This window comes from Truncatella angustata (assembly GCF_020726525.1).
Source record: "Truncatella angustata strain MPI-SDFR-AT-0073 chromosome Unknown BKA67scaffold_1, whole genome shotgun sequence".
NCBI lineage: Eukaryota > Fungi > Ascomycota > Sordariomycetes > Amphisphaeriales > Sporocadaceae > Truncatella > Truncatella angustata.
In genome coordinates, this window is record NW_025763381.1 from 495,331 (window position 1) to 507,608 (window position 12,278).

A 12,278-nucleotide genomic window follows, 5' to 3' on the forward strand; every position below is an offset into this window, starting at 1 on the left:
AATGGTTTCTCATTTGTAGTTCATTACTCCCCAACAACCAATTTCGAATTAGTCTAGACTCCATATAGCAGAGAAGCAAACGGACCATCTAAACTGAAATTATACAATTGAGCCAATGGTTTCTCATTTGTAGTTCATTACATGCAAATGCGGCGGGTTGTTCTGTGCTCAGCCCTAAATTTACACACAGCAGAGCAGCCTCAAGACGCTTGGGGTTAGATTCGGATATAATGACGGCATGGATTGTCAGGGACCTGTTGCCGATGGCCGTGGCATGCATCATCGAGCAGTGGATGGTACAGCGACACAACCCATACCCTCTCGAGGGTAGTGGTCGCATCTTGCACTTTTCCGACAGCAAGAAAATTGAAGTTGGTATCTGATCGAACCGGTCGTTCACTGTAGATACCAGAATAATCATACACATGGCAGAAGACAGCGCTGAGAACACCGTGACGCCACAGGCCATTCATGTCAGTGACCGCGCTAAACTACGCGCTGCACTCCAGGCCTCCGCAGCGCCGGTCCTGATCCACCTCAACGCCGACACAACCTGGCTGTTGAGCTTGCCATACCCACCCTCGACCGCACGACCGCCGGGCCGCAGTCGCTTCAATATCCTCCTCGATCCTTGGCTTCAGGGACCGCAATCCGATGTCGCCTCATGGTTCTCGACCCAATGGCACCTCGTCGCGCCCTGCGTCCAGACGATCGAAGAGCTCAACAGCCTGCTAGCTGAGGCGGAGCGTGATGCTACAAGTACAAGACGAGAGGCAGAGAATGAGCCCTCTGCCTCCATCGACGCCGTGGCCATATCGCACGAGTTCACGGACCATTGTCATGAGGCGACACTGAGAGAACTACCTCGAAACACACCCGTGGTGGCGACCGAGAAAGCTGCAGAGCTGATCAAGTCATGGAAGCACTTTGACCAGGTCATGACGACTCCAGGTTTCTCTTCCTCTACCTTGGATTGGCAGAAGGCTCTCAGCAAACCACCGCTCCCATCATGGGTCGGCATCGGCAGAGTTATCACCGAGGGAAACGCCCTGTATTACCATTCAGCGGTCATCATTGCATTCAAACATTCATCGTCTGAAGCATCGTCTGACGGTGACACAGGAGCGGGCGCGGTCATTTACTCGCCTCATGGTATCAAAGCCTCAGACTTGGATGCTATCAATGCTGCTAATCTCAACACGCTGGCCTTGCTGCACGGGTTGCATGATGTGAGGATTTGGATGACGAAGCAGCTGAATCTTGGTGCACTAAATGGCCTCGAAGCAGTACGCGCCAGTGGTGCCAAGTACTGGATTGCAACTCATGATGAGATCAAGAAGGGTGGCGGCTTGATCGCGCCTTTGTTGCGGCGGACGAAGTACACAGTCACAGATGCTGTCGAAAAAGAGACCCAGGCTCTTGGAGAGAAAGCCTTGGGTTATAACTTTGTCGAGCTCGGCTCCGGTCATGGACTTGTTCTGGCTTGAAAAAGATACCAATTTCGAGGTGTCGGAAGGACCGACAGTAATGGTAAAATACATCGGCCACAATTGGTGCCAGTGGAGATATCCGTGCTGCTCTCTTCAACGTTCAGACTTTGCTCGGGTAAATAAGATGCTCAGCGCCTCGCCATCATGAACAACCACACGTATCCAGGCTGGCCATATGGAAACCTTCACATTGGGGTACATATGATCAATCAATATCAGGCTTGTATTTGGCGATGCTGGCCATCTGAGCTGTCGTGAATTTGAGTCCTAAAGTGTGGGAACCATCGGCACTGTATTTTCTCTGGCTGTGCCTTTCAACCCATCAACAAGCGCATCATGCGTAATCGTCCTTGGCAACTGGTCTTTCTGTCAAGGTTGTCGCGAGGATCCTGGCCTTAGCTTCGCCTGCTCAGCTGCTTCCAGCGAGAGAAATGATAGGTGGAATGATGCTGCATTTCTAATGATCATGATCGGCCATTGACCCACTTCCGGCGGAAACTGCGTTGAAAGTGTTGTGGGCATACTTCTTGTCCGGAAACTTCATGAGCACCTTGAAATCGCTACTGAAGATCCAAAAGCATGCACAAAGCTCAGGAGCCTTCGAAAGGGCCATCTCAGACGTCTTTACGACGGCAATTTCTTTAGATTGTTCGAACAATCATCTTGTATACTGGAAATGCGCTTACTTAACGATATTATCTCTGCTTACCGTATTACACGATGCATTCTCGTCATGTCTTATAACTTGTCATAGCCAAGAATGCTTAACTCCTCAGGGGTATCTCATTTCCGTCCCGTAAAGTCAAGCTTTCAGTTGCCAAGCTTTTGTTACCGATGGCGATTACCCATTTAGGTAGGTCTCACTGCCGCGTTATGGTAGGTCACACTGCCGACGCTTCTATACTTGGCATTACTTGGCAACTAGAACACCAAAGTTGCAACAATAACATTTGTTTGCATCCCAAAGAAGCTATGGTGGGAAAACGCTATGGCAATAATGATTAACTATATGCATATATAGGTTTTACATATGTCGTGCTTCCCTGTTGTCACGTACTTTATAGCTCGCTCGGGCTTCGCGACAGAGCTGTATACTCGGACACGGTGCGTTGCTATACTTGCCAAGCTTCAACCTTGACCCCACGAGGTCGCACTACCTTATCTGGGCAAATGCTAAGACCGCGCTCTCCACCTCCAGATCGATTCCCCTGCAGATCAGTACACGGCAGAGCAGCCTGTGATAAAGCCTCACGCTCTCGCCACGCGTACTTTTGCTTTTGTCTCACTTTACCAATGAGAGGCCTGGAAACGTTTCTTTGTCGACCGGCGGCGACCGCAGTCGGCGGCTATCATGCTGATCGCATCAGGAAGGTTGGTTTCTATTCCTGAGAATGCTGAAGTGAAGCTGGGGGTGAAGTATGGAGTCAGGATTCTTGGAAGAACTGTCTAGACGACCTTCCTCTTGTGTGCGCAACTCGCAGTGGGTTTCGTCCCAACTTTGAACTATGTATAAAGGAGGCATTGTGCGTCGCAATGGCCCTCAAGGTGATCGACTCGGCTTCACGCATAGCATAGCATAGTGGTACAACTTCCCCAGAATACTTGAGACTATACAGCCAATCACAACATGCAGCTCAAGTCCCTGATCGTCTCGGCCTTTGTGGCCTCGGCCGCGGCCAAGGAGCGATGTGTCGCCCCTGCACCCACCGAGGAGCAGCTCGAGGTCTCTAGACAGATGGCGATTGAGGAGGCCACTCAGGACTTCGCAATTCAGGCTACCATCAGCACCAATGTCTACTTCCATATCATCGCCTCCAGCACGTCCGCCTCTGCCGGCTACCTTAGCGTGAGTAGCTATCGCTGTCGTCGAGACGAAATAGTCTCACTTGATCGAACAAGGCTAATATTAAAGTAGAACGCCACTGTTGATGCCCAGCTTGATGTCTTGAACGAGGCTTACGCTCCTCACGGTATCTCTTTCACTGACGCCGGCCGTGACTGGACCGTCAACTCGGTTTGGGCTCGCGACGGTGCCGAGACCGCCATGAAGACTGCTCTGCACAAGGGAACCTATGCGGACGTCAATATCTACTTCGTCTCCGACCTTGATGCCTTTGGCTACTGCTACCTGCCCCAGTCCGGCGTCACCAACTCTGTCTTGATCCAGGACGGATGCACCATCTTGGCCGGCACGGTCCCCGGTGGTGACCAGACCGACTACAACTACGGTTATACCGTCGTCCACGAGATCGGCCACTGGTTCGGTCTTTGTAAGTTGAAACCCGAAATCCCCGTCAGAGATTTTGAGGGATATGGATTTGCTGACGCAATGGCTCGTGAATAGACCACACTTTCCAGGGCGGCTGCACCGGTAACGGTGACTACGTCTCCGACACCCCCCCGGAGAAGACTGCTGCTTCAGGTTGCCCCGCCACCCGCGACACCTGCACTGGCGGTGGCGTCGACCCCATCCACAACTACATGGACTACTCCGACGAGTAAGCAGGCCTGCCTCTTGATGAATTGAACGTGTTGCTGACCAAATTGACAGCACTTGCTACGAGGAGTTCACCGCTGGCCAGCAGACCCGCATGTACAGCCAGTGGAACACCTACCGTGCTTCGTACCAGTAAACGTACTGAAGGGACGGGCACGTTGCAGCGTCTCTTGGAGAGTCGCTTCGAGAGTCGCTTCTTGATAAAAAGGGGACGAGCGGGGGCGCATGGGTGAACTTGACCTAGGTCTTTGGGATGAAGGATTGCACTGTACATATTTGACCCAGCATATTCAAATACAGCAAAGCTGCCATAAGAGCTTGTCATTGCTACATGCACCGGCAATCGAAGCCGTCCACCATCATTGACTTTGGCCTATGGTGAAATTTGCTGGTTTTGGCCCCTGGCGACGACTCTAGATGTGAATTACCCTTTTAACTGTCGTTTATTTCGTAGCATTGTGGCAGGGCAGAGAGTCACTGGTCGTAGATCAAATCTCGCCGGGTTTATGCCTCCGCGGCCTTGGCATATGCATTGTATCCACTACCAATGCCCCAAATCTTTGAGAGTCCATCTATCTGCCATGAAAAGAAAATTTGGCAGTTTAACTCTCTGAGTGCCGTGCAGCCTTCAAGACCGGTATCTTTCGAAAGCGGTGGATCTATTTTACCCGCCTTTTTACAAGCTTTCAACATTGAACAAAGGGTGGTGATGTCATCACGGAATTATGGGTTACAAGGGTTGTGGCCTACTTGGAAACGGTGACGGTCACGTATTACGCCTCGACTTGGTTCGTTCGACCTTGCGAGGATAGTTTCCAGTCGGTGCTTAGTCAAATATATAGCAGTTCCCGGACTCATAAGCACATACGACCATAGCTCTAACAAAACTCGGCATCCCGTCCACTCTGCCCTAGATAAACTGAGAACCGCTCGATTAGTGCGTCTTTTGAGTTCAAATAGATCAAGAGAAGGACGTCGAGGTGAGTGTTCATTCTGCTTGAATGGTCTGTAGTATAGCTTGCTGTGAATATAAGCACCCGTGACAAAGAGCGAAGCAATTGCAAATGTCTGGACGTGACTTGTTAGAGCGTTGGCCATGTTGACCATTAGGCATATGCCAGGTTCTGCCGGCGCATAACAAATGAGGATTAGGAGTTGTTGTAATAATACACTCTAGAAGATGATGCGTCAAGTAATAATACACTGGATCCGCTTCGGGGTACGCGGCTTCACTATTGGCTTCTTTTTAGATTGCGTGTCACCTTATACTACCTATGTGGCTGAGCTCTCTCATTTTTGGCGACGCAAGGGGCTTCCTGGATCGAAATAGCTACCTAGCTTCGTTTTTTTGATCTATAACGATCCTGGTTTGCTGGATAGAGTCGCACAGAACTAACTCTGAGACATGTTGGTGAGTTGTGAGTGAGCTCGAGCTGTCATAACTTGATCAAGTTCTGATGTGGTAGTTCGCGACTGCCGTTTTACTCTTGGTACATCTAAGTAACCGGTACAATCTACGTTGAGGGATACGGGCTCTCAGGCATAATTTCCTTTCTTACTATTTACCAAGAACTTCGTGGGGCAGAGTCATGGCTATACTACCGATCGATGAACTTCTACTCCGACATGATTTGATCCAATCGAGCCACGAAGCCCATGCCTCTTACGACGGCACTCTCGAAATAGTGTAATGCGAGGTCGGTCTAGGGACTGGGTCAAGTCGGTATACTACCGTCATCTTGCCTCATTAGTAAGTGGCAAAAAGTGAAGCCTTTTGGACTTCCGAACTTTTTATCATATATAATAGCGCGCGACAGAGTAAAGAACTTAGAGGAACACGGTGTGCCCGAAGTATTTCGCCAGGATCAAGCAACAAGTACTAATCTTTAACATTGATATAACGAAGGTCCGCCGCCTGGCTTAGAGCATGTCCTATGATATCGCTACGGAAAGACCACCATTCGTCATCTCGTTGACCATCGACGAGCAAGCCGAGGTCGCCGAAAATGATTAAAAAGAGTTAATGCGCTCTTTCATGGTTTTGATGGTGGTCTCGCAACTTTCTATAGACCAGTCAGGATGTCCGTTTGCCGAGTTGTCATCCTCGGAAGGGATTTCATGGCCCATATACTCTAAGAGCTGCGTACCACCTCAGACGACCCCGACGACTCCCCGAAGAAGCACTTCGTGGTCCGCTATTACGCGGAAGACTTTAATTTTGTGCGTACAAGTAGACAAGAATGCCATGTTAAGGGGAACCAGGACTTCGAAGTTAGATTTTCCATGTCGAGCGGAGATTCTTGATATCGCAGTTAACAAAGAGTGCCAAAATCGTCAAATACTGGTCGGCCGGAAGACCTTCAAAATCAGACGGGGGCACGCTAGAACCTAACGAATGTTTGACCATAAAACTATTCCACTAAACTTGATTCAGGATCTTCCGGGAAAGTAATAAAGTAAAGAATTTTTTTTTTTTTACGCAGCTAAACCAGAGTGGTACAACAATATAATAGATCTAAAAGACAATCTCTGCTCGTAATATCAGCCGCGCCATACATAAACGACAAGCCTGGCCACGAAACAACCCCCCGCAAGGCGCCAGCCTCGACCTGCCATTAGCGCACTTGGCAGCTATCCGCAGTATAGGCAGCCACTTAAAGCCACCCGATTATATCACTCTGAACATCATCCCGACCCGCCAGCTGGAAACATGTCTTATACATAACCGACAGCTCAACTTCCGACATGTCGCATCCCTTCGTAGAAGCCCTCAGACCCCAAAAGCGAAATGTGAGCTGGACAGATTGGCTTCGCACCCAGCTGTCCCGTCTGGGGATCGGCGGCTCTACGACGCCGCCACTGTTGCACCTGTTCGACTACCTACCGAAACAGAAGCATATCCTGATCACAGGCTTGGACGCCGCTGGCAAGTCAACGCTACTACGGAAGTACCTGTCGCCGAACGGCGACGAGGGCGTTGTAACCCATCGTCCAGCGCTGGGCTGTCTGGTAGAGGAGACATGCCACGGCAACGTGTATTTCTACACGCTCGACCTGGGCGGCGGGAGGCCCCGTGCTGTGATGAATATGGAGCGGGAAATCATCGCGGACATGGACGCGGTCGTCTGGGTGCTGGACTCGACCGATCGCGACCGGCTGGTGGAGGCCAAGGAGGAGATGGCGCGCATGATCTGCGGTGCCGCGGGGTTGGGCAGGGACAAGCCGGTGCTGCTCCTGGCGAACAAGCAGCAGGTCTTCACGGAGAAGGGCGACTGCGTTCCTGCCATAGAGTACAGCGAGGCTGGAAACCTTTTTGTGCACGTGTTGGGCGATCGGAGATGGGTAAGTAATAACGTGAGGTTTCGCTCTCATCGCCCGCAGGTCTACTCACTAACAGTTACGCTACAAAGTATGTCGAAGATACTGACTTGATTTGTGGGCTTGGGGTGTGGCCGGCGTTTGTGTGGTTGGGCGACGATGTAGGGAATTTCGGAGAGGAGCGACAGCCCGTTGAAGATTGGGCCAAAGCGGTCCGAACCGCGTTGCATGGAGCGCAGAAAACGGGATTAGTGAGATGTTGAGCATATCTCGGTATTAGTTCGCAACCACTAAAGGTAATCGTACACCCAAAGCGGAATCTAGAACCATACGTCGCCAGCATTGATTGTTTCGATATTGTGGGGACAGAGGAAACGCGAACTATCCATATCTTTATTTAGTGCAGCTATCATAACGATCGATGGAGATACTACGAGTCTCGGTAATTCCTCGTAGTCTCTACGATGCTGCTTTGCCTCGAATTCCTGCCACCATCGACGACGTGAAAGTGATACTGCGGTGCGTATACCGGCCTATCATCTCCGGTAACGTGGGCCTGCCGAGGTGCGCTCGGACTTTGTCCACTGAGTCCACCAATAAAGCCATGCTGATATGTCTCATCATCACGGTGATCCTCTTCCAGACTGGGTCGCTGACTTCTCGCCCGGCTAGCTTGGCGGCCATGCTGTCTTCGCTCAGCACTGCGTTTTTCCCTCCGGCTGTCGTAGATAGTGGTTTTCTCATTATTGTTCTTCTTGTAGGATAGGTTGTAGCTAGTTTTCTTCGACTTTCTCCTCCGGCGACAGCAGCAGATAATTAGAAGCAACAGCAAAAGAAGACCAAGACCGCCACCAACGGCTGCGCCAACTATGACGCCTGTGTTGACGGTATTGTTGGTACTCGTGCTTGTGCCGGAACTGAGAGGTTCAGCTGTCGTCGTTACCGTAGTCCCGTCGCTCAAAGTTGCCGTAGATTTTGACAGTGAAGCCTCTGATGCCTCCGAGGCTAGTGATGCCGAAACAGAAGCCCGTGACGCTGATTCTGAAGATGCAAGCGCGGCCGACTCTGATGATTTGGAGGCAGAAATTGAGGCGTCAATGACGAACTGGGGCTCGTCAAGCATTGACGTAATGGCGGTGGCTGTACCACATTTGAATTGTGAGCGAACTGGTGAGCCCGTCCAAATGTACGTAACACATGCTGGAGCAGCCGAGCTTTGACTGTATATATGTCAGTTGTGCTCCAAGACCTGTGATGAATCTTGTACTAACCAACACCCTGTATTCGAGCCAAGATTGTCACAAGATCCAGCTTTTGATGCTTGAAAATCGAAACACGAGATGAAGAAAGGCTCATAATCCCCGGATACGCAGGCTACAGCATGATCGCCGTTCGTTGAGCATTCGAAGTCTTCGCCGCAAGTCCATGGATATGCTGCTGCCGCATTAGACTCCACTCCCTCTGGAAGGCTTCTCAAACTTACATGAGACTCCAGATACCCAACCACACGTCTCCGAATTTGTCCAGTTCGTCGTTGTAAAAGTATCCCTTCTCAATAGATCGAGCACTAGATCACCATCAGACTTGTACCCAGGTGCTTGCGTGGGTTTTGGTGTCCAGCCGATTACTTGGTCTCCATCTCCAGCCGGACCTGTCTCTCGCGGTGGATTCCATGTTGGCGTGGAATCCACAGACCATTTCAGCCAAGCTGCACGTGCGCTGCCAACAGCAGCAATGAGCAGAAGTGATATTCGCATGGCTGTAGGTCACACGTCAAGGAGATATCCGCAGTTCCTTTCCGACCAACACTCCTCCAAATGATATGGTCCCGTAGTGATGTTGAGATGTTGTTGTTATCCAGGTATGTCGAGTGCAAGGTTGTCCGTTACGAACGGTGTATTGCGATTAGTGAGTATGCGAATTACTGTTGTACAGAATACGGGCGTATGGTCGTAAATGAGAAATCCGGAAAGTGTTACATTTATCTGCTGGCGAAATGACGAAGCTATATAGAATCACAGCCCACAGCAAAGTGATTCGCGACAATCCAGCAACAATCCGGTTAGCACCTGACTGGAGTTGAGCCGGTCGATCAGAGCAACAATCCACACGTGCTTCACCGTCAGAGACGTCACATGGACCTGAGCTACCAAACAGGCACACTCAGAGATAATGACAAGATAGTTGAGATGTGACAATAACAAATAAAAGAAATAAAAAAGCTCAGGTGGTAGAGAATGATGGTGGCGCAACGCATTGAAAAATCCTCAAGGCAGGCCGCACCAAGCCCATAGGCGCCAGCGCCTACTTGTAGTCTGGTCAACTATCCCAGGACCCTGTCATAGGCATTTGCAAGGCCAATCTGCAGCAATTTGGGCGTTGTGCTGCTTCGTGCAGTAGATACATGCCTGAAACCCGCGATCGCTAAGGCGAATTGCGGTCAAATGGACTCGTGGTTCACGGGGATACTGAGTCGAACATGAATCTGGTTGGTCCCTACCCCTGGCGAACCCCAGGCAGTCAGCGGGGTGTTGCGGGAGATGCTCGATCCAGTTTCAGCTCACGAACCCTCTGGCCCAATGAAATTAGTGATTAGCGCACACTAAATTCTTTAGCCACTGTATTTACTCAGGAGGTGTGTCAAAGAGACCGACGATTTCTTTTTCGGGGTGTATAGCTGCACGAATGCTGGCTGTAAATCATGAAATGCACGTTGACAAGGAGGACTATTTGGACTTTGCAGACCTCAGAGATCATGTCTGCTGGTTGCCGAGGTTCCGACGCATTCAGGAGTTGAGGGTTTGAGAAGGGAGGATCGCGTCAAAACGTGGTGCCCGAGACAAGTCGGGTACTCGGCGCTTATCTCGAACAATGAAAGAAGAAATGCTGGCGGTTAGTTACACAACAACAACTTCGCACGAGCCAGCGGCCATTCAGAATGCCCTCAAAGGAACTGCGGATCAAACCCAACATTGCTCTATTGCTATCAGCTGTCCTTCTTTCGGATGCTGGCCAACAGCTCGATACTTTATTAGTTAGATACTTGTCCAGGAAGCATGAACAACGGCACCTCACTTGACACCGCACCAAGGCAAACGGCAGGCAGAAACTTCCACGTGCACTAACTAAAACCTAATGTTAGTGGAGTTCAAGCATTAGATTTTCTCACGTACCTATAATTCTAAGTATACCGTTAACGCTATACAACGGAATAAGCTAGGGGTTCAATTCTTTCTTTCTTTTCAATTTCCTTTTCTACCCATGGCAGTGAATGGCTGAGCGCGCAAATGGTAGGTACGGTATTACAACCTTTTTATACCACCATGTGCTTTTCTTCTGCACTTCAAGAAGTCCACATGCCGGAAACTCTTCGCACCCTTCGAACTCCTCAGTGTAACCTGGGTTCTTATTAAGCACCGGACTTGAGCTTTTGTCAGCACACCAGCGACGAAACACCGATGCACCTCGGACATAGTCGACATTCAAGAAAACTCTGTATCTACTCGTAATTGTGGCATAGTCCTTAGCTAATGCCATCGTGACATCTATGTGCTCAAAATAATATCACCGCACTGGCTCGGGATTTCGTTGTTGCCATACTCCAAGTCAAGGAGAGCCATTCGCTTTGAAATCAAAGGTCATTAGATATAATCTGGATATATAAAACCGGCAAGATGACGAGGATCTGGAACCTCGAAATGAACACAAGTAGCCGAAACAAACTCCATTATATAAAGCCACTGTGACAAAACCACACTTCCCAAAGTCGTTAAACATGCATTTCAACCCAAGACATCTCGTCCGCCTCCTGCAAGCCCTCCCTCTCACCCTCCCACTCGCCCTGACCAGCACCGCCGCCGCCGTCGCTCTCCCGAACCCAGCAACAACAACGACGACGACGACGCCGCCGCCACCCGACGCCCGGTACCCAACCCGTTCCATCGCCGGAGTGTCCCTGATCGACACGCCCCTGGTCCGCGCGGCGCACGACCTGGCATACCAGCAGTACGGCGCGCAGCCGTTTATATACGGGCACGTGATGCGGTCGTGGCTGTTCGGGGCGCTTCTGCTGTCGCACAACGGCTCGCTGGCCTCGCGGGTGGACCGGGAGGTCCACGCCGTCGCGGTTCTGCTGCACGACCTGGGCTGGGTGCGGGGCTCGCCGTTCGTGAGCCCGGACAAGCGGTTCGAGGTCGACGGGGCCGAGGCGGCGAGGGAGTTTGTGAGGAACTTCACGGCCGCCTCTGCGTCCGCCGAGGGTGTTGCCGTTGACTATGCCGACTGGTCGTCGGACGAGAGCCGGAAGCTGCAGCTCGTCTGGGATGCGATTGCGCTGCATACGCAGAAGTCCATGTGAGTTTTCGCAGTGTTTATCGCAGCCTCGTCCCTTGTTCATTGTGTGCCATTCTGCTGGGAGGAGAGTACTAGCATCCAATCATTTTGAGCGGAGGAGCCCGATCAAAGCTGACAGGAAACTCTTTCGCCCCAAATCTAGAGCGGCCTACAAGGAACCCGTCGTCGCGGCGACGTGTAACGGTATCATGATGGAATTCTTCGGACCCAGCTACGGGGTGGAGCAGGCCGAGTACGACGCCGTGCTCGCAGCGTTCCCGGCCGACGACTTCCTGCCCAGGACCAACGAGACGTTTATCTGGTTGGCGGAGACGAAGCCCGAGACTACTTATGGTGAGTTTTGCCTTTGATGAGATTTGCATTCTGCCAGCGTCGTCGAAGATGAAGAACCTAACGAGTTATGCTGACATTTGTTCGATTTTTCCCTCCCAGATACCTTCATGCAGCCATTTGGTGATTATTTCGTTGAGGGCTATTCGGCGGTTGGGAAGAGGCCGTTTGATATCATTGCGGGCATCCATTCAGAGCTGAATGAGTAGAGGTAGATATTTTCGTGGTATTCCGATTTGCCTTGTAGAAAGGTCCAGAGGCCAAGACGATGATGGATTTTCGGTAGAAAA

At 50.9% G+C, this 12,278-nt stretch overlaps 5 protein-coding genes across 5 annotated transcripts; 4 read left to right on the plus strand and 1 right to left on the minus strand.

Annotated features, from left to right (window-relative positions):
* Window positions 1–425: 425 nt before the first annotated feature.
* BKA67DRAFT_529211 (uncharacterized protein) lies at window positions 426–1,487 on the plus strand (the record flags this gene model as incomplete). Its single annotated transcript, XM_046099028.1, has 1 exon — window positions 426–1,487. One exon carries the CDS (start codon window positions 426–428, stop codon window positions 1,485–1,487), a length of 1,062 nt encoding a protein of 353 aa, XP_045963152.1.
* A 1,630-nt stretch (window positions 1,488–3,117) lies between these two features.
* On the plus strand, window positions 3,118–4,392 carry BKA67DRAFT_665857 (extracellular metalloprotease; the record flags this gene model as incomplete). The annotated part of the gene is made up of 4 exons (XM_046108582.1): window positions 3,118–3,336; window positions 3,406–3,760; window positions 3,835–3,988; window positions 4,042–4,392. The coding sequence occupies 4 exons, from the start codon at window positions 3,118–3,120 to the stop codon at window positions 4,121–4,123; spliced, it is 810 nt and encodes a 269-aa protein (XP_045963153.1). The 3' UTR covers window positions 4,124–4,392.
* Window positions 4,393–6,331: 1,939 nt separating this feature from the next.
* BKA67DRAFT_4142 (ADP-ribosylation factor family-domain-containing protein) lies at window positions 6,332–7,652 on the plus strand. Its single transcript, XM_046096777.1, has 2 exons — window positions 6,332–7,329; window positions 7,398–7,652. The coding sequence occupies exons 1-2, from the start codon at window positions 6,733–6,735 to the stop codon at window positions 7,566–7,568; spliced, it is 768 nt and encodes a 255-aa protein (XP_045963154.1). The 5' UTR covers window positions 6,332–6,732; the 3' UTR covers window positions 7,569–7,652.
* Window positions 7,653–7,735: 83 nt separating this feature from the next.
* On the minus strand, window positions 7,736–9,062 carry BKA67DRAFT_652292 (uncharacterized protein; the record flags this gene model as incomplete). The annotated part of the gene is made up of 3 exons (XM_046106131.1): window positions 7,736–8,525; window positions 8,577–8,739; window positions 8,789–9,062. 3 exons carry the CDS (start codon window positions 9,060–9,062, stop codon window positions 7,736–7,738), a joined length of 1,227 nt encoding a protein of 408 aa, XP_045963155.1.
* Window positions 9,063–11,080: 2,018 nt separating this feature from the next.
* BKA67DRAFT_652293 (uncharacterized protein) lies at window positions 11,081–12,197 on the plus strand (the record flags this gene model as incomplete). The annotated part of the gene is made up of 3 exons (XM_046106132.1): window positions 11,081–11,658; window positions 11,801–11,991; window positions 12,091–12,197. 3 exons carry the CDS (start codon window positions 11,081–11,083, stop codon window positions 12,195–12,197), a joined length of 876 nt encoding a protein of 291 aa, XP_045963156.1.
* Between the last annotated feature and the right edge of the window lie 81 nt (window positions 12,198–12,278).